At 35.2% G+C, this 21,255-nt stretch overlaps 1 protein-coding gene across 3 annotated transcripts in view; it reads left to right on the plus strand.

The window, feature by feature from the left end:
- Nucleotides 1-16,820, plus strand: part of LOC110113623 (probable inactive protein kinase At3g63330) — a 44,178-nt gene extending 27,358 nt beyond the window's left edge. Inside the window, exons 8-12 of one of the 3 annotated variants that reach the window (XR_003700634.1) lie at nucleotides 2,747-2,829; nucleotides 2,921-2,975; nucleotides 3,839-3,895; nucleotides 4,278-4,381; nucleotides 16,675-16,820. Coding sequence is in view for 1 of the 3 variants with exons in the window: in XM_020846277.2 (XP_020701936.1) it covers nucleotides 2,747-2,829; nucleotides 2,921-2,975; nucleotides 4,278-4,337 (198 nt within the window). In the remaining 2 variants the exon portion in view is untranslated. Of the gene's footprint in view, nucleotides 1-2,746; nucleotides 2,830-2,920; nucleotides 2,976-3,838; nucleotides 3,896-4,277; nucleotides 4,382-11,850; nucleotides 11,976-16,674 lie in introns of all 3 variants that reach the window. The other 2 variants (XR_003700633.1, XM_020846277.2) reach the window with 2 other exon arrangements.
- The last annotated feature ends 4,435 nt before the right edge of the window (nucleotides 16,821-21,255 follow it).

The following is a 21,255-nucleotide window of genomic DNA, read 5'->3' on the forward strand; positions in this document are numbered from 1 at the left end:
GAAAACTTCCAGTAGTTGTCGTCTTGGCCATTTCTGGCAAGAGCCGCCTCTTCTATAGCTGACGCCAACAAACAGGAAGACATTCCAGGCATCAAGAACTCCAAACACAGCTAAGCTGGACGTAGGGAAAGGTCATTAGGACTACACCAAGCCTACATCATGTCTCTGTTGTCCAATTTCCTCAATCCTAACACCTTTTCTTGGCCCTGAGCAACTACGGTCCAAGTTTTTCCTTATGTTCTTCCGGAAACCGGGCCATCTACAGCCTCCACCTGATGAGGTCATCGATAGGAGATTTCGGCGCGTCTATCAGAGACGACCACGGAGATCGACGGCCATGATGGAGAGCCTCTATTATTGATTTTATTTGTATTAGCAGTTTATATGTTATGCATTTATTTTCTTAGTTTTCCCATTTTACCCCTGAGGGTATTAGTTGCTCTTGTAGCCCCAAGGGGCATTTTAGACTTTTGCATCTACTTTTTATTTGGAGCCTATTTATATGGCCCCTTGTATCTTGTATGAGTGGATTGGCTTATTGAACGAAAATTGTGTTTTTGTGTTCTCTTTGTGAGTGCCAACATTTGGATCTCTTTGTGAGTTCCTTTAGAGATCTCTTAGTGAGTTCTCGAGGTCGTTACCTGCTACCTTCATCTTCTCTATCTACATCTCCCGCATGCAATAATCAACCGTGGGAAGGAGCCGAATTTTCGTGAGCAAATTTGCATCCTTGGAGCCCAACCGCCGGCCACCCTAGGCCCGCCGGCCGATCACCTTGCCGCCGGCCACCCTCCCTCTTCACCACTTCTCCCCTTCTCCTCCCCCAACTCATTGAAATTTGATTTTCAAATTTCACTACTTTCCAAATTGGGAAATTCTATTTTTGGAAAGTTTTTGAAAATCAATTCAAAATAAAATTTACATGATAGTGGATTTATTTTCAAATCTTCCTAGTCATCAAATTCTATTTGGAAACCCCCTTTCCTCTCCCCAATTCCCTCCCCTCTACTATGCCGCCGGCCCCTATGGGAAATCCCATTAATTGCTCAATTAAGTCTCAAATCCAATTTGAAATTCAAATTAGGATTGAATAATTTTCCTCATTCATCTTAAACTGAATAATTTCAGTTTTATCCCCCTAATCCCCTCTTCCTACCGCCGGCTCAATTGAAATTTCAATTAATGCATTGATTACATAATTGGAATTTCAAAACTTAATCCTTCCCTCCCAATTTCACAAAACTGAAATTAAACTTCAGTTTTGTTCTCAACCAGCCCGCCCCCTCACCCTTGCTCTACCGCCGGCCCTCCTTTTCCCTCTCCAAGCTGCCGCCCCCTCTCTCCCTTCCGTTGGAGACCTTTCTTGCGGCGACCACCCGGCTTCACTTGCAAGCATGCATGGAACGTACCCGAGTGGAACTTCGGTTTTGAGTAGACAACAACGGAAGGGTCAACATCCTCCGATCACAGTTCTTCGACGTCTGGCTTTGACTTCGACGACACCGTCGAAGAATACTTGGACCGGATCTTGCCGACGCTAGTGGATTCCATCGACGAACACTTCTCCGTCTACACGTGGATTATCAAAGGTCGATCTACCGTGCCCCCTCCGCCTCCGAGATCCTTTCCCACGGCGACGTTCCTTGGCACCTCCATCTTAGTGGCAACCTCGATGCTAGTCTGGACAATCTTCCGCCGCTCAACCTAGTCTCCGTAGGAAAGAGAGATAAATGTCTCAAGGTGTGAACAACTCCGTATTAATTGTGGGATTTTTATTTACTAGTCGTAGCCTTATGTTTTCCTTTGCAATTGTTTAAATAGTTTGTCTATCTTGTTGAAATTTCTATGCCTAGCGAGTTGAACATCATGAATTTCTTGTAATCGAATTAACTTTGATACATGATTATATAATTGGTTGAGCTAGAATTTAATTCTATTTTAACTCTTGTGTAACTCCATCCATGCATCACATCAGCACCGGTCTTTTCCCTTACTTTCTTCATCCAGAATCGGTGGGAAGCTATTTTAGTAGGGGCTGTATAAAACAGTCGGCCAAGGAATTCTCTTGGCAATTCCAAAGATATAGCAGCTTCGATCATTTATTTTCTCTAGCAGATGTAATTCTGAATTTACTATTTTATTTTTTGTTTTTTCTTCTTTTAAATCTCTAGTTCTTTATTTGGGTTAAAAGTTTTGGTCATTGGTTGTTATGAGGCTTGGAGTACTCATTAATTTGTAGGTTCTATCGTTCCTCCTTTCTTGTTTCAATGGGTGTCATTTGGAGTCATCTTAATCAATCCTTATTTTTCTTAGCTAGCTGCATAAGGTGTTAAGCCTACTTTTCATCTATCATTTTGATAGTAATATAACCAGTTTAGTAGATTTTTAAAGTATAGAGACACCTAGTCTTACGAGTCCCAGTCTGGAAGGAGCAAGTTGTAATCTACATCAAATCTAATTCTATAGCCAAATCTATTTGGTTGGATAAAATGATGTGAATAGTATGACTTCTGCAGTCCTATGTCCTATAGCGGTTGAATCCATAGTTATTAAAATTATCTTTTTGTCTATTTACGTAATACTGTTCTTGCATATGATTTTGTTATTTGATATTTATGAGTGGCTTGTTGTTTTTGTTACCTAGTTTCTCCTCCTTGGCAATTTTCATCAGTTATTTTTTGTGCTTTTTTAAATTTTTATTTTTTATGGAACATATTGATGAATGTTAGTGATTTATGCAAACAAGGGTGGTGTGTGGCCAGCTTCCTGGAAATGTTCTGAGGAGTCCTTCTCAAATCAAGTCAAGAATAGAGATCCTCTTAAACTTGGGTTAGTCTTGTTTCGTTATTTATCCCTAGTATGGGCTTTTGTCCAGTTTTTTCATAAGCTTGTACAAAATCTGTTTCTTAATGCTATGCAGTTTTCCTAATATTTGGGCATTGCGGTTAGTGCGTCAGCTCCTAGTATGGCATCCTGTAAGTTTGCTTTCTTCAGCATCCAAGTTAATCTACCTGTTATATGCTTTGTCTTTACTTGCGTACTTTTTAAAACATTATTGAAAACTAAATGTGATAGTAACCCATTTACGTCCTACAAGTTTTGATAAATCTCTCATTTTTTGGTGTCAAAATGAAGATGGCCCTCTGAAATAGGTTGCTCCCTATTTTCTTTTTTTCCAAGTGGATGCTTGAAGTCACTTCGTAAGATAGCTATTTTATATAATCAAACTAGTTACTGTTGGTGATGAGAAAGTAAAAGAAATCCATATCCTTATGAATCATGTGGTAGATTTGTTATACCATAATTTTTTAACCATGAGATATGAGGATTAACTGCTATTGAGAATTTGCACAATGATTTGAACCCCAAAATATGTGGAACATATGAAATAACCGAACTTCCAATTCAAAACATGGTAAAGTATGGAAGATGGAAGAGTGGAAGAAAAGAAATATTAAGAATTTGATCTTTGAGGTTGGCACAATTTATGAGCTCTTCTTCAGGCATCTCACTGGAACAAAAATGGTTTCTTCTCCATGGGTACACTCCTATTTGATGTTCAATATCTCATCAATAATTTGGGCGCGAGCATTGGAACTCCTTGAAAGATTTCCAATAACTATTTCAAGACCCACTAATCATTATAAGAAACTTTGCCTTCTATGTGACTAGGTTCATCTATTAAACACCCTCAATAGCGGTCACAATCTCCTCTAATGTTGCTTTTTTTTGCGGATTTTATGTTGAGTGATGAAAGAAATGGTCAAATAGTGGAGTTATTGTGAAGGAACTTTTAGAAAACTGCCATCTTACTATTTTCCTTTAATATGCCTAGCAGTTGTTAGCTGTTGTTGTGAAGAAATTTGTGGATGACCGGAAATCTTATGATTGAAAGGTTAGCTGCTCCAAATTACAAATATCTTCCGTAAACCCATTTACTAATTTTTTGGAATTTGGTCTGAGTTCCCCTATCTTTCATATGGAGAGAGATTATAAATCTTTCACTCTTCCAATCCTTGCTAAAAAATTTTGATATGCATATTTCTCTACAAAATAACTTCATAGTCAGTTTAAACAGTTAGTTTTTTAGACATGGTAGAAAAATGGGATTAAGGGGACTAACAAAAATAAATGGGCGTCATCATTTATGTTGATAGCTTAATGCTTCCGTGAATTAGCTAAAGCTTGTCATTTTTAATGCTTTCCATTTCAACCGTTGCTTTTTAAATTGATGCTCTTCTAATACTTTACGTGTTTTTAACTGTATTACTTTTCAGGAGGACCGTTTTAGTGTTGATGAAGCCCTGCAACATCCTTATTTTGATTCACGTCATTGATGATATACAATGGTCGAGAAGATTTGCATTCATATCATTTCATGGTATGAATGAACAATTTTGCATAACTTTCTAGTTTTCCGTGGACGAAACTGTGATTGATATTCCTCATATCATTTAATTATTTTTAATGCTCCAAATCATAGTTAATCCAGCAAAGGTGTAAATGGGTGTAGTGGCTTCATCTCTAGACCAAGAAGCCGAAACAAATCTTTTCAGTTGCAGAAAATTGGTAATAGATACAAATCCCATTTGATTTGGCATTGATCTTAATCAAGTTGAATATGCAGCTCAACATCAATCGATATGGCACAAGCTCAAAGCTTTAAGCTTAATCTAAACTTATTTGCTTTTGAAGAAGAGCATTGCCTTCCGGTTGACTGAACATCAAAAATGGCTGCTCCAAAAGCAATCTTCAAAATTCTTAGAGTTTAAAGCTATCTGAAGTGAATGCTGGATTAATTTGATAAACAGAATGAGATGCTGAGAGGAAAATTCAGAAGGGTAAAGGAGGGATACATAAAGATTAAATTCATTAGAGTATATGGTGAGAAGGAGAATAGCTGAGTTACATTACTTAACGCATGCGTAAATGAGAAGCTACAGTTGCACATATATAATGAGAAGCTACAGTGTTGCACATACATAAATGTAGTTAGTTACTTAACGCATGGGTTCAAAGTTGGTTTTTGTTGAGCATAATTAGAGTACAATTTATTTATGCATTGTTTGGTGGAAAATTTTGTGGATTGGATTGGTGCCAACACATCATAATGAGTATCCTCGTTTTTTACATATTTGACGTATCACTAGGTTGGTTGTGTTTAGGCCACGCTTGCTAGGAGGTGTGTTGCGGCATTCCCTTGTATTTCACTAGTTCTGCCTCGACTTAACATAAGTTGTGTGTGGGCTCCGAAAATTTGGGTCCTAGTCTCTCCGCGGCTCTTTTTTCGAGTCGTCGGGGAGAGTTATAACAAGTTCTGAGTCAAAGTTTTAGAAGGCAGTTGGGTTTTAGATAAAACATTATCCAAAGATTTAGCCCTTATTTTGCGAGGTCTTTATGATCTTAGTTCATGTTTTTATATGCGCAAACCCTTATAGTTAATTACCCCTCTCAGTAGCGAGAAAACTTTCGATTATGGCTAGTCGTCAAATAGATGCATAGTATTCGACACATAGTATAGCATGTTTAGGTATTTAAAATTAAAAATTCACCACCTTGCACTTAAAATAGATGGCGGGGGGAATGATAATAGACTCAATCAATATCCCGTGGTTCCGTCATTCCGGGTCATCATGGTCCTTATCCTACTTAGTCAGATGAGGTAGTCGACCCAACCTGATTGAAGGATACTTGTTGGCAGACATGGGTTTCTTCGTCGAAGGGTACCTTGTAGACATGTGGCGAATATTTGTCTAAGTGGATATATTTGAATCCACCTTAGCTAGCATAGGGCTTTGTGCCCTATCGATCATATCCTATTGATTCAATGCTCAAATATTTAGCACTGTTGTGGAACATACGGGCTCTGACCATGAATGTAATTTAATGGTGTCATTTGGCCAGGGGCGGATAAAAAAAAAGATTTTTTTTTATAGGAGTAAAAAAAATTATAGGAGAGTAAAAAAAAAAATGTTGCCCCTCCTAAAAAATTTTTTTTGCCCCCCCTAAAAAACTTGTTTGTCCTAACTTGCCCTAAAATATCTATATATTTCTTCACATTTAGTTCTAATCTTCTATCTCATGCTTTTCATGACAGTTTAATTACACTTTTTTTCTTTATTTTTTTTGCTTAAATTTTTTAAAAAAACTTGTCGTGATATATAGATATATAATAGTATTTTTTAATATTTAATTATTTTTGTGTTGTATTTGCCCCCCTCAAAATTGAAGCAGGTTCCGCCCCTGCATTTGGCGTTAAAATCGCCTTATCAGAGGGTCCCAGTTATAATCATTTATATGTGATGTCATTTGGTGGTGAAACCACCGGTTAGACGATATGTGCCACGTCCTTACTTGCAAGAGATGATTTGAGAATGAATCTTAATGATATTCTTGACTTGACATTCTCTCTTTGTGAGTTAATGTAATTTTCAAGCTTGTCCAACTCAACAAACTATTACGGAGGGTGGATAAGTATTTTGCTTTACATATTTAGGTGTTTTATTTCAATTTTAAATATTGACATCATTCATAAATACATTAAAGTCAATTGAATATATTTTATAGGAGTTTAGATGCATTTTGAATGTTTGGGGTCCCCACCGGTTGAGATCTTCTGTCAATACAATCATCATCAGAATTTTATGCATACAATCATCATCGGGCTCCTAATTAATGGAATTATTGTGTGGATATCAAAATTCGGGATATTCATTTTGTTGTGTGAGTTTATTTTTTTGTGAGAGACCTTGAATGCTTAATATGAACATGTAAAACAAATACTCTTATTGGCACCACGATCATGTATTTGTTTAATGATTCAAGCCGTATCAACTTTGTCTCTCTGCCGACAGAGGATCGGGCTTGAATTAAAGTTAATTTCGTGACCCGTGCAATATCATTAGACATCACATGTATGCATACGTCATGCTTGTTGGGGCCCATGCGGATATATGCCATTGAATGCATTATTTATGATGTATTTGTATGGCGTTTGTATCTATGCAGTGCAATGGGTGTACTCGACGTATTTGTATGCTCACATATGCACTTAAATTTTCATCTACATGTTAACATACTTATGTATGCACTTATGTGTTTTTCATATATACATGTATGTTGGCATATGCATTTGCATCTTGCATGATATGCTTAATATACAATGCAATGGTTTGGTGCACTAACGTAGCGTATAATGTATTTGTGTTGTATGCATGTATAATGTATCTATGCGTTGTCCATTTGTCTGCATAATGCATTTGCATAATACTCCATTACTTTCATGTAGTGCATGATGTATTTGCAAGTCAACGTAGAAGGCTATCACTATAAAATGTATTTTACATGTGGGATAGCATGCTTGTGTCACGTGCTTTATATTTTGCAACTTGTATGTGCACGATTTGAATGCATCAGTGTGCATTTCAATGCATGGGGGTGTTGTGCAATATTTAGTTATAGATAGCTATGCAAATGACCATCACTAACAAGCATGCAATGTCTCATTTTGGAATATACAGATGCCTTTTGTTCGCGTGTATGATTGTTGTGGATCTGGTGGCGTGGCGCTGCGCTATGGGTTGCCTGTTGCTTATTATAGGTTGGTTGCCGCGCAACACTAAACTCTTGTTGGCAAGTAGTGATCATTTGAAAGATGTATGAGCTTCCTTGAAGAGTCGGTGAACACCTTCTGTCCGCTTGTACGGATGTTGTGGATTCAATGACATTGTTTAGCTCATTTCATCTTCTGCAAGCTATTATTTTCTTCAGTACTCGGCCCACAAGAGTGTTCTTCAGCCTGCAAATACCATGTGCGTCGCATCAGGTGTAAAACCCGAAAACTTTCAATCGGATGCATCGCACGCATTTCGATGTGCCACAACAAAATTAGGCAAAATTTCAAAGTCAGAATTTGACGCAATAAGTTTTTTAAATTCTACGCAAAATTTCATTCGAAATGATATAAAGAACCTATATCAAATGTTGCACGAATATAAATTAAAATTCGTCGAAGATGTTTAAGTAAACTTTAGCCCTTTATACTCATTTTACCCCTCATGTGTAATACCCAAAACTCAGGTATGAAAAATATAAATTTATTTAATTATACTTTTAAAATTTCATTTAAAATTTACTAACCGCCAGTTGTTAAATTAAGATTAATTGTAATTAATAGAAGTATAATAGTTAAGTAAATAATAGTACAAGATGTATTGTCAAGTAATTTACTTTGGTAAGCCATAAGTCTATCATAATTCTAAAGAAATGCTTTCTCTAAAAGTGTAAATGAGATAGCAGTTCACGGCAACCATATGATTTGGAAATAAAATTTTCCAATGGATAAGTATTAAATAAAAAATAGATATTTCTCTATTCCTGAAAAGGTGTTATTAAAGGATGTGAGGATAATAACAGTTACGTAAGCGTGTGGGCCCATTCTCATTTATTCTTATGTTCGAAGTTTGCAAGCCAACAGAGATTTCTCTGTTCTGTTTCACGCAAAGCCAGTGAAGGAGTTCGGCACAGTGATTTGCAAAGGGCGGCATAGTGAAGGCTGAGTAGAATTCTCGGTATAGTGCAAGGAGCAAAGAAGTAATCGGTTCAATACAGGAGGAATCGGGTAAGCATAGCAGCCGTGGAGATTGGAATCAAGAAGAGAAATTGAATAAGGTTTTTTTTATGAACGTGTGAAGCATCAGCAAAGTTAATACTTCAGGTAATTGAAGAAATTTATTAGAGATTGTTATCAAGATATATTTAGAGATTTGCTCTAAAAATAAATGTAAAGTTTGACTATGAATAATGTATGCCTTATCATTATAGTTGGGACAAAAGGGTTCCCATATCAGAACTACATGATAAGTGGGGCAAAAGGGACCCCAGAAAATTATGAAACCTGCATAGTAGGTGGGGAAAAAGGGACCCCAAAGAGGCAAAAGGGACCTCTAAGTAATTCAATGGTGATAATGCCAGGTTTACCTGGGCTCCATTGAATAATGTTATGAAAATATAGCCAAATCTTTCACATAAAATTTATATTCAACAAATATTCAGAAGATAGCAAAGCATAATATTGATCAAGACTTGTAGTAATGTTTCAATAATACTTTTCAAAGTTATAATTCATTCATGTTATACTATTTTAAATGCAAATAAATTCTGCATTACTTGCTGAGCCTCACAGCTCACCAGAACTTTCTTCTGGCTGCTGTTACAGGAAAGGGAAAAGAGAAGATTGATGCAGACTAGTTTATGCAAGTGTTTCTTCTTTTCATGATAGGTTACCTTTTGTTAGTAAGTTAAATTTTCAAGATGTGAAAGCAAATTAGACATGTATTTACTTTGAAATTGTTTAGTTTTCCTTAGTGGCTCTGTACTAGCCTTTGGATGAAACTTGAGAATTGGTACATGCTTCCTTTATTGTATTATATGAAGTTTATATGATCTTTTATACGAAGTCTTAATGCAAATGATATGAATGAGATGTTACGCGATGAAAATGTTATGTTTATTCTTGTAACACTCTACCTTACTGTTAAGGGGTATTGTGAGGTGTTACATCATGAACCTTAAGGAAATTTTAAGCTTGAAGGGCACATGCGTCTTTTTCCTTAAAACCCCTTAAAGCCTTAAGGGACCTATTATTTCGGTCCCTTGTGTTGTTTCGGCCGAACCGAAAGAGAAGGCGCGTGAGAGAGGGGAGGAAGGGCGGCGGAGCTTGTGAAAACCGGCAACCGGCGGCGGTTTCCGGCGAGTTCTTTGGGAAATATCAAGAGGAAGGCTAGGGAAAGTTTAAGGTATGATCTCTTGAAGGAAATTTTAAGTTTTTCATGTGATTTTCTTTGAAGGAGATTTTTAGGATTTCTCACAAAATTCTTTTCCTCCAAAATCTCTTTACAAGAATAATTACCCTTGCAATTATGAACGTTTTTATGAATTAAAATCAAAATTTGATGGGAAAAATTTTGAGTCTAGAAATTAGGGTTTGATCAAACTTTAAAATCTTTTGGAGAGAAGGTTTGGGAATACTTAGGAACGATTTTTAGTCATTAAAATGCAAAGTTTTCATTAAGAATTTTAGGTTCAAATCTTAAGGTTTTTCATATATTGGAAAATTTTTTAAGAGTGCTTAACTAATGTGTTTCCAAATAACCTTAGGAGGGCTCTAATGGTGAAAATTGAGAATTTTTCAAAAAATATTATTTTTTCCTAATTATTACATTTAATAATTCGAAAATTTAATACCCTAAATTTATAATTAGGTAAGAGGGATGTTTTAGTATGCTAGTTTAATGAATTTAGTGAGGAATTATGTTTCAAAAAAATTGAAATTTAGATAAATCTGAAAATTAGCTTTTGAATTACTTTTAATTAAGGAAAATTATTTGATAAGAATGCATTAGATTGTGGTTATGTATGAACATTAATAAATATTTGATTAAAAAAATGCTTTAGGTTGTGGGTAGATTAATGAGTATTAATGATCTTAATGAGAGAATTTTATGTTAAGATTAATATGTAATTAAATAATGGAATGTGTAGGAATAGTGATGTCTAAATGACATGTAATGGTATAAAAAGACTTATGTTGTGTTGTAACGTCTTTTCATTAGGTCTTCAAAAGAGGTGTTAAGGAGAGACCGGTGAGGCGATGGTTCAAGAAGTGACATTTGAGGCAGTAACACTTTACTCTTCAAACTCATATTCATTTATATTATGTTTTGAAATGTTTAACACTTAGAAATTCATATTAAATGTTCTCATTATTTAATAGCAATGCATATTAAATGTTCTCATTATTTAATAGCAAGCAATGCATAGAAGTCTCTTTCTTTAATTGCAAGGCACATTAGATGTTCTTTGAAATGCAATCTTTCATGTAAACTTGCCTAATACTCAATGCATATGATTGATATGAGATTGCTACACTAAATTTCTATGAAAAGAATATTTGAATGAATGTGCATGTTGAAGGCGGAGTATTAAATATGGTGCAATAGCATAATACGGCTCTTATGAGCAATATGGCTCTTCGATGAAAAGAGGAAAGAAAGATTATATGGCCAAAACTATGTTTGTGTACTTGATCAATACACTTCTGGTACTCTGGTACGGTTGTATAAGTTAAAGAATAAGCAATCATATTAGAACATTTATGGCACAAATAACATATGAAATAGTTGAAATGATATGCCTATGAACTATAGCATGTGACACTTAGCAAAACAATCATAACTTTTCATAATCATAAAGATGAGTAAATTCACTTTTAGCATACATGTTGAATTTTATTTATTGGTATATGAATTTGTTAGAGTTAGTATTACCTATTGAGCTTTAGCTCATTCCCTCATTTTGGGATATTTTTTTAGGAGAACTCTCTGCTATGAATGACTGACTGACCTTGGTTCACTTATAGTCGTAGAGGACCAGATGACAGGTTCCTATTGTGTTTCTTTAAGTTGTAGTTTAAATTTTTTGGGTGGTTTGTCATGAATGAAAGAGATATTTTAGCAACCTCTATATATATGCAACTTTATATGCAATTATATGAAATGCTTAGTTTAAATTGGAAAGTTGTTTAGAGGTGCTTTTATTTTCCTTTTGAAGTGTTTTAGATTCTTCTTCAATGCATGTTTTATGATAATTACATGTTTTGTTATATCGTTTATGTCTGACATCCGTTCCCGTCTCGTTTACACGAGCCGGGTCGTGACATCAGGAGCCTTCCACCTATTGTTTGTAATTGAGCTGGTTTATCTGGTGTGATAGCATAGCGTCACAAATTTGTTGCCTCAGTCTACTAATGGCCCGCAGTTTTTACTACAAATCCTTTGCTTTTGCTTACAGGTGAATTGTAACGTTGTGTTACGGGCCGCTCATTGCCTCTTGCGAGCGATCTCTTGTGAATTGCAAACTTTATTGGATTTGTTCGTAGGTCATCAGCGGGTATTCAAAAGTCACCATCTTAGCTCGTAAGCATTTGCATGTACTACATCTTCTGTATTTGCTCGAAGATGGTACGTTGTGTGCATAACGGGTTTTCTACAGCTGCTAGTAGGTGCTTACATTTGCTACATATCAACCGTCTTTGCTTGTAGGGGATCAATGTATTTCTTTGACATTGAATAGTTGTTGATTGTAAGGGTGTTGACTGTCGTAGCATTTGCTGCCTGTCACTGATCATAACCCCATATGTATATTGTTGTGCATATGGAGAATCTTCTGTCATCGATAGTAGGGGTTCACATTCATCATGTGTTGCATTGTGTGTATTTGCTAGAGGCTTTGTTGTTTGCAGGTAAGTTAATGTGCTCATTTGTATGTTGATGTAGGCTGCCAGGTGAGCTATATACATTGCCAATCTCTATATGCACATTGATTGGTAAATTGCTATATTCACTTTGCATGCTAGCTTTCTTGTGTTTATGAGAAATTGGTATGTTTGCTTGCATGTTGATGTTGACTACCGATTAGGCTGCATTCACCGCCAATTTCTCCATATTCATTTGTTGGCAACTTACCACATTCATTGTGTATTGACTTTCAATGTTCGTAGGGGATTGTTGCGCTTATTTGCAAGCTGGTTGTCATCAATCACAAGAAGACTACTACATTCACAACCTATTGCTTGTTGGTTGGCAAGTTACCATGACTCTTGCATATCTTGCGCTGCTACCCATAAGGACTCACGAGCTTCTTGTAGCTCCTTGTAAACGAGCTATTGTGTGCGTCATAAGTTTATGCTCATGCCCGTTGGCAACCCATTCTTTTCATTATGAGTCTCTTGCATACACTCGTAGGTCAGTGTTTACAGTCATCACATATCATCCATGCTTTACTCATAAGCATATTATTGCATTCTTTACAATCTTTTAGTATATGCTTGTAGGATTGTAGCCAGTGTTGTTGTCTATAGGCGAATTAGTGTGTTCGTCTGCAAGTTGATTGGTACTGATTGTGGGTGAGCTGGTGAGTTCATTACAAATTTTGGTCTTCCCTCGCATACGAGCTATTGTAATGTAGGTCCCTTTTCTTGCTCATAGGCTGATTGACATGAGCACTATGAGTTTTTATGTTGTTTATCTATTAGGAATTTTGTATAGTTTCATGCACGTAGATTATTACATTCCATCTGATTCTTGCTAATCAATGCTTACAGTCAAATTTTGAACTGTTGTCCATCAGAAGCCTTTCATTTGCATGCTTAATTTTAGTTATTTTGTAAATTATAGGTTTCTTCTCTCTCTTCATTTTTTTAGATATTAAGTTATGTTCCCTATAATTATAAATTTGGTTCCCTGTTATCTGTTGAAGTTTTGTTCATCGTCTATTCAAATTTCAGCTCTATTTCTGAGAATTTTAGGGAGTATTTGCTTGCCCAACACGTCAAAAAAAATGTGCATGATTGGTGGGTCGGTGTCAGATGACACTGTGGCCATGGTCTTCAATCACACAATGCCAAGAAAAACGTGCATGAGTCTTTAGGGATGCATGTTGGAAACATAATTTTTCCCCGCAGGCATAGACGCTCATACACTGGTAGTTAGGTCTTACCCTTGCATCGGTGGTCCTCTGGCATGTTGAGAGCACTGAAAGTGGGATTTTGAAGGATTTTAAGTTCAAAGGGCATTATACCTTGCACGATGGATGCAACGGCGACGGTGTTGTTGAGGCGATGATGATGACGAAAACACAAAAAACATGTTTTCTTTTTTCTTCTCTTCTTTTTCTCTTTTTTTAAATATAATGATAATAATAAGAGTAATAATATTAATAACTAATAATTTTAGTTAATAATACTAATTAATAATAAAAATATTAAAAAAAAGGTTGTTGTGTAGTGTAAGGGCCTTGGGAATGAGTTGCTGGAAGAGTGGTTTTTGTTTGTAGTGGGGAGATTAATGTACGAGTATGGTTTGTAAAGGTTGTAGATAGAAGAGGGTGTGGTGAAGGGATTTGGGCAGACGTGCAGCTTAGGGCAACTCCAATAGTGTTTGCCGTTCTTGCTTTGTCCCAACCGACCGTCATTTTTGACGCAATTTGATTGGAGATAGAACAGTGCGACGTCAATATTGGCGTTGCACTGTTCTTCTTCGACATTTTTTTCTCTCTACCGAACTTGCCGAAGAAACGCGCGAAGAACCGTTACTGGTAAAATGACGTTCGATTGGAGATGAATCAAGGCACTTTCACGGCATTTTGGAGTGAAAAATGAGATTTTCGGTTGGAGATTCCGTTACAAGGGATGTTTGGTACTGTTTGCGGGATCGGTTATAGAGGGAGATCAGACTGGGCTTTGGGTTGACCGGTTTGAAGTTGGTCGGTAGAGAGGGAAGATTGGTAGGTTGAAGTCGGGCTGGCTTGCGTGAGGCTGGAAGATCGAGATTTTCCTTAGGAATGCGTGGCTGGTGAGTAATTGGATCTCGTGGGTGAGGAGGTACACGATCAATCAGTTCAAACAGCTAAATGATGGAGGTCAGAGGATTGACTGGATCGGCCGCTTACGGGCCGCTACAGCTAGTTCAGATCGGATATCCGGCGGGATCGAGAACTACGGCTGCGTAGAGAGCTTGATCGATCTGCTTGTGGTAGGGAGATTAGCATGGTTGTGAGATTGACGAGCACAGTAAAGGGAGTTGGAGTTTGATGGTGAGGTCGAAATGTGGTTCTCAGTTGCAGGTGACCAGTAGAGAAATCGAGAGGAGGCTTGCGTGAAAACAGGGAAGAGATCACCTTGGGGAATACGAGAGTGGTGGAAGAATTGAACGGGATTGCTGGACGGAAGGAGACGGGATCTGAAGGCTTGAACGAGTGGAAGGGGTTCGACGGCCTATTCATTTGATTGGCTAGAAGGGCTGTTTGTGGAGTAAAGAGATTGGCATGGGGTATAGATGGGCTGGAGGATTTCATGCGTGGAAAAAGCAAACGAAGTCAGTCTCGCTTTGTTCGTATTTTAATGTGAGCAGACGACGATTGAATCGAGCTGTCGTTGCGTGATTTTAGCAGGATATCCGGTTGGGAGACGGGACAGTTCGACACTGGTCTATAGGGAATGGGCAGCCGATTGACAGAGGATTTGAGTAAATTTTGGATTAAAAAAATAAAGAAAATGATATATATATATATATATAATTTAAATGCTAGTGAGAGTAATAGATCAATCCTCTAGGTGATTTCTCATAATTCGTATCATTGTCGCCTCGAAATACATGTCATCATCGCCTCGGAATCCATCCTGATTTTCTCGTGTGAGTTTAGTTAAGCAAAATTATAGTCATTCTTAGACGATGCAGTCGTTCTGAACGTAATGGCAAAGTCTGTTCTGCAATCAGATATCGTTTAGGTAGCGTTGCACATCATTTTCGCTTGTTAGTCGTCGATTTTGATCGTTCTCGCTCAATTTGACTGCGAGGGCTCCCGCTTAAGTAAAGTTGACGTTCTGATCGCAACGGCCTAGTCCGTTTGGTGATCAGAGATCGTTTGAGCACTTTAGTAATGCATCACACTGCTTGGTTATCGCACACGTCGCATTCGTTCGCACTAATTTGGCGGATATGTGGAAGTCAACATTGTGCATGCCTCTGTTGTGGTAAATGTGAAGGGCAACCTATGAGACAGATTTTTCTTTGATGTTTTTAGCTGCATTTTTTTTTTTTTTTTTTTTTTTTTTTTTTTTTTTTTTTGCATATCACGTAGTAGAGGTTCTCTAGGCTAATTGGTTCTAGATTTGTGCGAATGGCGGTTTTGAAAACTTGGTAGGCAGGTGATAGGCCATTTAGAGTGTTGAGAATAATGTATTTGTTATCCATGTCTGAGCTGATGGCTGATGATATTGGAGCACTTTGATCTCCAAGAGATATCTTGAAATATTTTGGTTTTTTTTTTAGATGTGATGCTATTCACTTTTTAGTTATATGACACGGGAACGGTTTGTGGATTGAAGTATTTTGGCAAGAGTAAGGCTTCGTTTGGTTTTTCCTCTTCTTTTGTAAAAGGTAGTTTTAGAAACAATAGTCAAGGAAATAGAGTTTTCTAACGGAGAAACAAATATCAAAAAACTTTTCAAAACAGTAGAAAAATAAAGTTTCCTAAAAAGTATTTCTATAGAAGCATCACATCCAAACAACAATTAAAAAATAATTTCTCCGTTTCTAAACGAAGAAGGAAAAATAATGCTAAAACAAACGAGGCCTAAGTAAAATGTGTAGATTCATGGTTTAGGACACTAGGAAGAGTAGAAGGGAATATAAGAGAATAGAGTAGCTGCCAAGTGTAGTAGTTGGGATTGGGACTGATTTATCTAGCGCTATCTGTGGAGTGTTTTGCCATCCCTTCCAATGCCAACATAGTGTTGTGCCGTTGAGAAAGCAGTAGAGGCCATTTTCTTTGAATAATCTGATGAGCTGAGACCACCACATGGGATAGTTTTTGGTGAAGAGTGGAGTATTGGCAATGGCTTTGACGCTGGTCTTGAGAAGTTTGAGAGAGGGTGGAATAGTTTTTTGGTAAGCATTACCAATGCAATAGCCAATAATTCATATATTGAATAATCATGTTTGAAGAGTATAACTTTCATGTAGAGAACTAGTTCATGATGTAAAATTTTAAATGAACAATTGATTGATGATTTGTGTATCTGTTTTGGCTAACACATGAGTCATTTATCTGCAGGTGAAACAATATGCTAATTACACTACCAAGAATGTATAAGATCAAAGTTGAATTAGGAGCATGCAAAGTGGTTGCTGGTTCAAGTCCTACACCCCAAAAAACCCGAGAAATTATTATGTGCGGAGTCCGGACGTAGAGTTACGTCCAGACTCACATTTTTGAGTTACGTCCAGACTCCAATAAAAATGTGATACGTGTCCTTATACACAGTTTGTATAAATTTGTATAGATTGTGTACAATTATGTATATAAGTTTGTACATACTATTTACATAATTTTGTAATTTGTGCATAGTGTGTACAGTTGTATACACTCTGTACAAGGACACGTGTCGTATTTTTATTGGAGTCCGGACATATCCGGACTTCGCACGTAATAATTTCTCAAAAACCCAGTCCCCCAACTGAAGCTCCATCCAAGCAGATCTAATTGTCTAGCTTGCTATGATGGAAACTCAATAGAGCAAGAAGGAAATGAGGAAAGGGAGCCATTCTTTAATTTCTTTGTATTATCTCTGATTTTTATTACTTTTTCCTTTTTATAAAAGGGCAATTATGTGCTTTTTGATATATTCTAATCCCAATATATCTCTTCAAATATTTGATGCAAATATTTGTGAATGAAGCTTACTCATGAAATCTTGTGTTGGGAAGTCAAGGCTCAGCCCATCCTGAAGGCAATGACATGTCTTGAAAAGTAATATTAGTAAGGCTTCGTTTGGGATAGTTTTTAACTATTATTTTTTTCGCTATAACAATAATATCAATCATTTGTCCCACTAGGTGAGATCAGCTACATGAATCTTTTTTTTTTTTCATTGTGTTTAGTTAAATGTCAAATTTTCGTTTAAATCTAATAAAAAAAAGTTCATTTCTAATATTTTCTAGTCAAGTTTTTTTAGGTCTCTCTCCACCTTAATAAAAGTCAAATCTAATATTCCTACTATCCTAATTTGGTCGTTAGAAGGTCGTCTTTTTAGCTACTATTTTTTGTTGTTTAAAAAAATTATATTAAAAAGTTGTTTTAGAAAGCAAGGAGAAAATTATATCAAATTAATTCTTAAGACTTGGGATGATTTTGAATATATTAAAAAAAAAATTATACAAATAAGTTTTATTTCATTTGTTATTGTCATAAAAGATGTACCACATTCATGAATGAGAGAGAGTATATAAAATTATAGTTTTCTCATCAACAAGTTGCCCATCAAATTCATCTTGCAGGATTATTGTAATATACAAATAATGAGTATTCTCCTATTCATCTCTATATTCGAGCTTACATCTTTAACTCTTCTAGTTGAAAGCCATGCAAGCGAAGAAGTTGGTGTACGATCAATGTCATCTTCACTAAATGCTTCAAACAAAAGGTGGTTACTTTTTCTTACTTCTCTAATATGGAGTCATTGTACTCTTTTACTTAAATAAAGTTGTAAAATAAGTTAACTATGGTTTTATTTGGGATGATTTTATTATTATTATTTAAAATAATCTTTTAATACAAAAATTTTTGTACAAAAAGTTGTTTTAAGAAGCAGTAAGAAAGTCTTTCCAAATGAAGCCTTAATTTGGAATCTTATCTCAGTCGTCAACTGGATATTACTCACCTGGACATATGTGAAGCTCGATTAAAATATCGATGCATCGCGGTCTTTGGAGGAAGCTTGTGCAAAGAGAAGGTGAATGGGGTTCTTTAAAATATACTATTACCATTATTCCTTCTCTCTCTCAAGCATCTAGTATGTCTAATGTTTATGTGAAGGGCTTCTATAGTGGATCTAAATGTAAATGAGCTTAAGATCCAACTTGGCCAACAAATGAGTGGTTATATATGTTGATATATGACCCCAAAATTTAGAGATGAGATCTTGATCTAAAGTTTTTTTTTTTTAATTTCTAACTACTCGATGAGTTCTCTACAATTTGAGAATGATGAACTCTTGTTAGAGAGGAAGGATGTCGTCACCTCGAACTATTATTATTTATGTGATTGGTATGGATCTACTAGTAGTTCAATGTTGCATGCCACTTGCCTCATTGTTTAGGTGCATTGAAGATAGCATGTTATTAATTTTTGTTGCCCCCTTAATTGAGGGCTATGGCAAGGTCATGCCAAAATTTTGAGAGAGTGTGGAGTTCTCTAAAAAGAAATAACATCAATTTTTTGTTAGCATGTCACTAATTATTATGCGGTTAAAAAGGGTAAAAACTTTTTCCTAACTCTCATAATGACAAATAGCATAAACTAAACATATAGAAGGAAAATGGTATCTCACTACAAGGTAGAATGAATAATAACTTGTTGAGTTACTATGAGCCCCTTGATGGCATTCAAACTAAAGCATGGCAAACTAGTGGCTTGGGAAGCATTTAGTGAACTATTGAGCAAAATGAACTCAATCGGTGTGCTTCTAACTTACTCCTATTGCAAGCAAAACACTTCAAGTGTGAAAATGGAAACTTACAATACAAATATGACATGACAATGATAAATATGATTTTGGATTTTACTTGCATGCAAATAGCTATTTATAGATTTGTTAATTCAAGCATGTCTACTAATTTTTTATTTCATGTTTAGTTCTCATGATGCTTAGATTTTTTAATTCAATCATAGGACACAAGGTTTAATTTATTTTTTGGTTCCAAGAGAGATATATATTCAGTGTAGTCAAGTTTATGTAATTTGGCTTGAACACAAGTCTTGTCTATTGATTTGTGATATTTGGAAATAATTTCTTTTCACTTCAATTATTAACAAAAATCTAGAGCTACTAGACATCAGATTAAAGTATAAAAAATAAACTCATTAATATTTTTCATTCGTCTCAAAAAAAGTTATACAGTCAAAATATTCATGTATAATAATCATGATATAGAATTATTGTATAATCTTAAGAAATACACCATGATTGCAAAAATAAACTACTAACATAAACACATATCTAAAACCTAAAATATATTATCTTTATTTATTCAACCTATTGATTTCCCTTTTCCCAACCTAAAATTAACACATGTAAAAAGAGCATATATCAGCAAATAAGAACTCAGTAGGCTACATGGAACATGATAAACAACATAGTAATAAAGAAATTATTCTATCATCACAGAAATAGTAAAACATATTGTCCCTATAAAATTTTTTTAATAGAAGATAGTGTTACTAACTACAATGTCTCACACATCAGATGTTTAGTTATTTTATGTTATGTGCCAACATAACAATTCAATCATATAGTTGAATTAACATACATTTATAGATAACAAAAGTAAACATATTGCATCATTCTCTTGTAACACTTCACATCAGTCTTCGCTTAAGACCTTATACCTCCCAAACATTTCACAAATATAGAATTAGCCCTTATGACTCCCAGTGCATAGCACAATAATATTAGGCTCTTATGATCCACAATGTGTTACACCATTCATTCATTTAGTATCACCTCCGGCCACTAGGATGTATATGAGCATCAATAACTAGCCACCACCATTTCCTTCTTCACAAAATTTCATTCTCAAGAATATAGAAATATCAATACTTTCAAAATGTATAAATAGTATCGAACACATTATATAAATATACTTTAACATTTATGGGAGAGTTGTCGGAATTTTAAGGTAAATTTATACACACTTCAATAGTTATTAATCTTAAAACTATCCATATATAATATTAATGCCAATATTTCAGAGCTTTTATCCTTCTATAACAACTTTTATCAATATCATAGCCCATCAAAATATTTAAAATATCATGCAGTCAGAAATAACAGGTGAAAATTTAAAATAAATATTTCAAAATATGTAAAATAATGAGAACAATATACCAAAAGTTATACAGTTAAAAAAAATTATATATCAATTTATCCAATTTTTTTTGTCATCTGTTCAATTAATAAGCCAAAATTTTCATAAACCCATATTTTTACAAATAAATGAATGGTAAACATCACAACATCTAAAATCATGCGTTGCATCACTCCCAATAAACATTTTATTCTACATGAATATAAAGAACTCACTACTGTAGCCTCCATATTACAATATCATAATGCTCCTAAAGGATTTCCTACACACAAATTTTCTATTTCAATATTAAATATTTAGGTCCTGAGATTAATTTAAGCAAAAAGTAATTTCATAAACATTCATAGAATTTCAAAAGATGTAAAATTTAAATGTGTTAGTTTTACCATATTAGTTTAGGTTATTACAGTAACTTGTTTTCTATAGAAGTGGTAATTACACATCATGTCTATTTTGGCATGTAGTATTAAATAATTTATTTTTATGTATCATGCAATGCATGCTTTTTTCCTTTAGTCAATTAAAATTAAGTTCTAAATGCATTTAATTTACAAATGGTAATTGATGATTTAAGTATTGAATTTAAGATTCCCTTGTTTTGCATGTCTTTATTAAATTTATATTATTTTACATGCAATTTATATATTAGAAATATTGCATTTAGGAGGAGATTCTTTAGTTGTTGCTCCAATTTAAAATTAATAGTGAACCCTTTAGAGAATGTTAAAAATGGATGATACTTGAAGTTTGGGGAGATTTAAAATTTTAA

The sequence above is a fragment of the Dendrobium catenatum genome, unplaced genomic scaffold (genome assembly GCF_001605985.2).
Source record: "Dendrobium catenatum unplaced genomic scaffold, ASM160598v2 fragScaff_scaffold_522, whole genome shotgun sequence".
Classification (NCBI taxonomy): Eukaryota; Viridiplantae; Streptophyta; class Magnoliopsida; order Asparagales; family Orchidaceae; genus Dendrobium; species Dendrobium catenatum.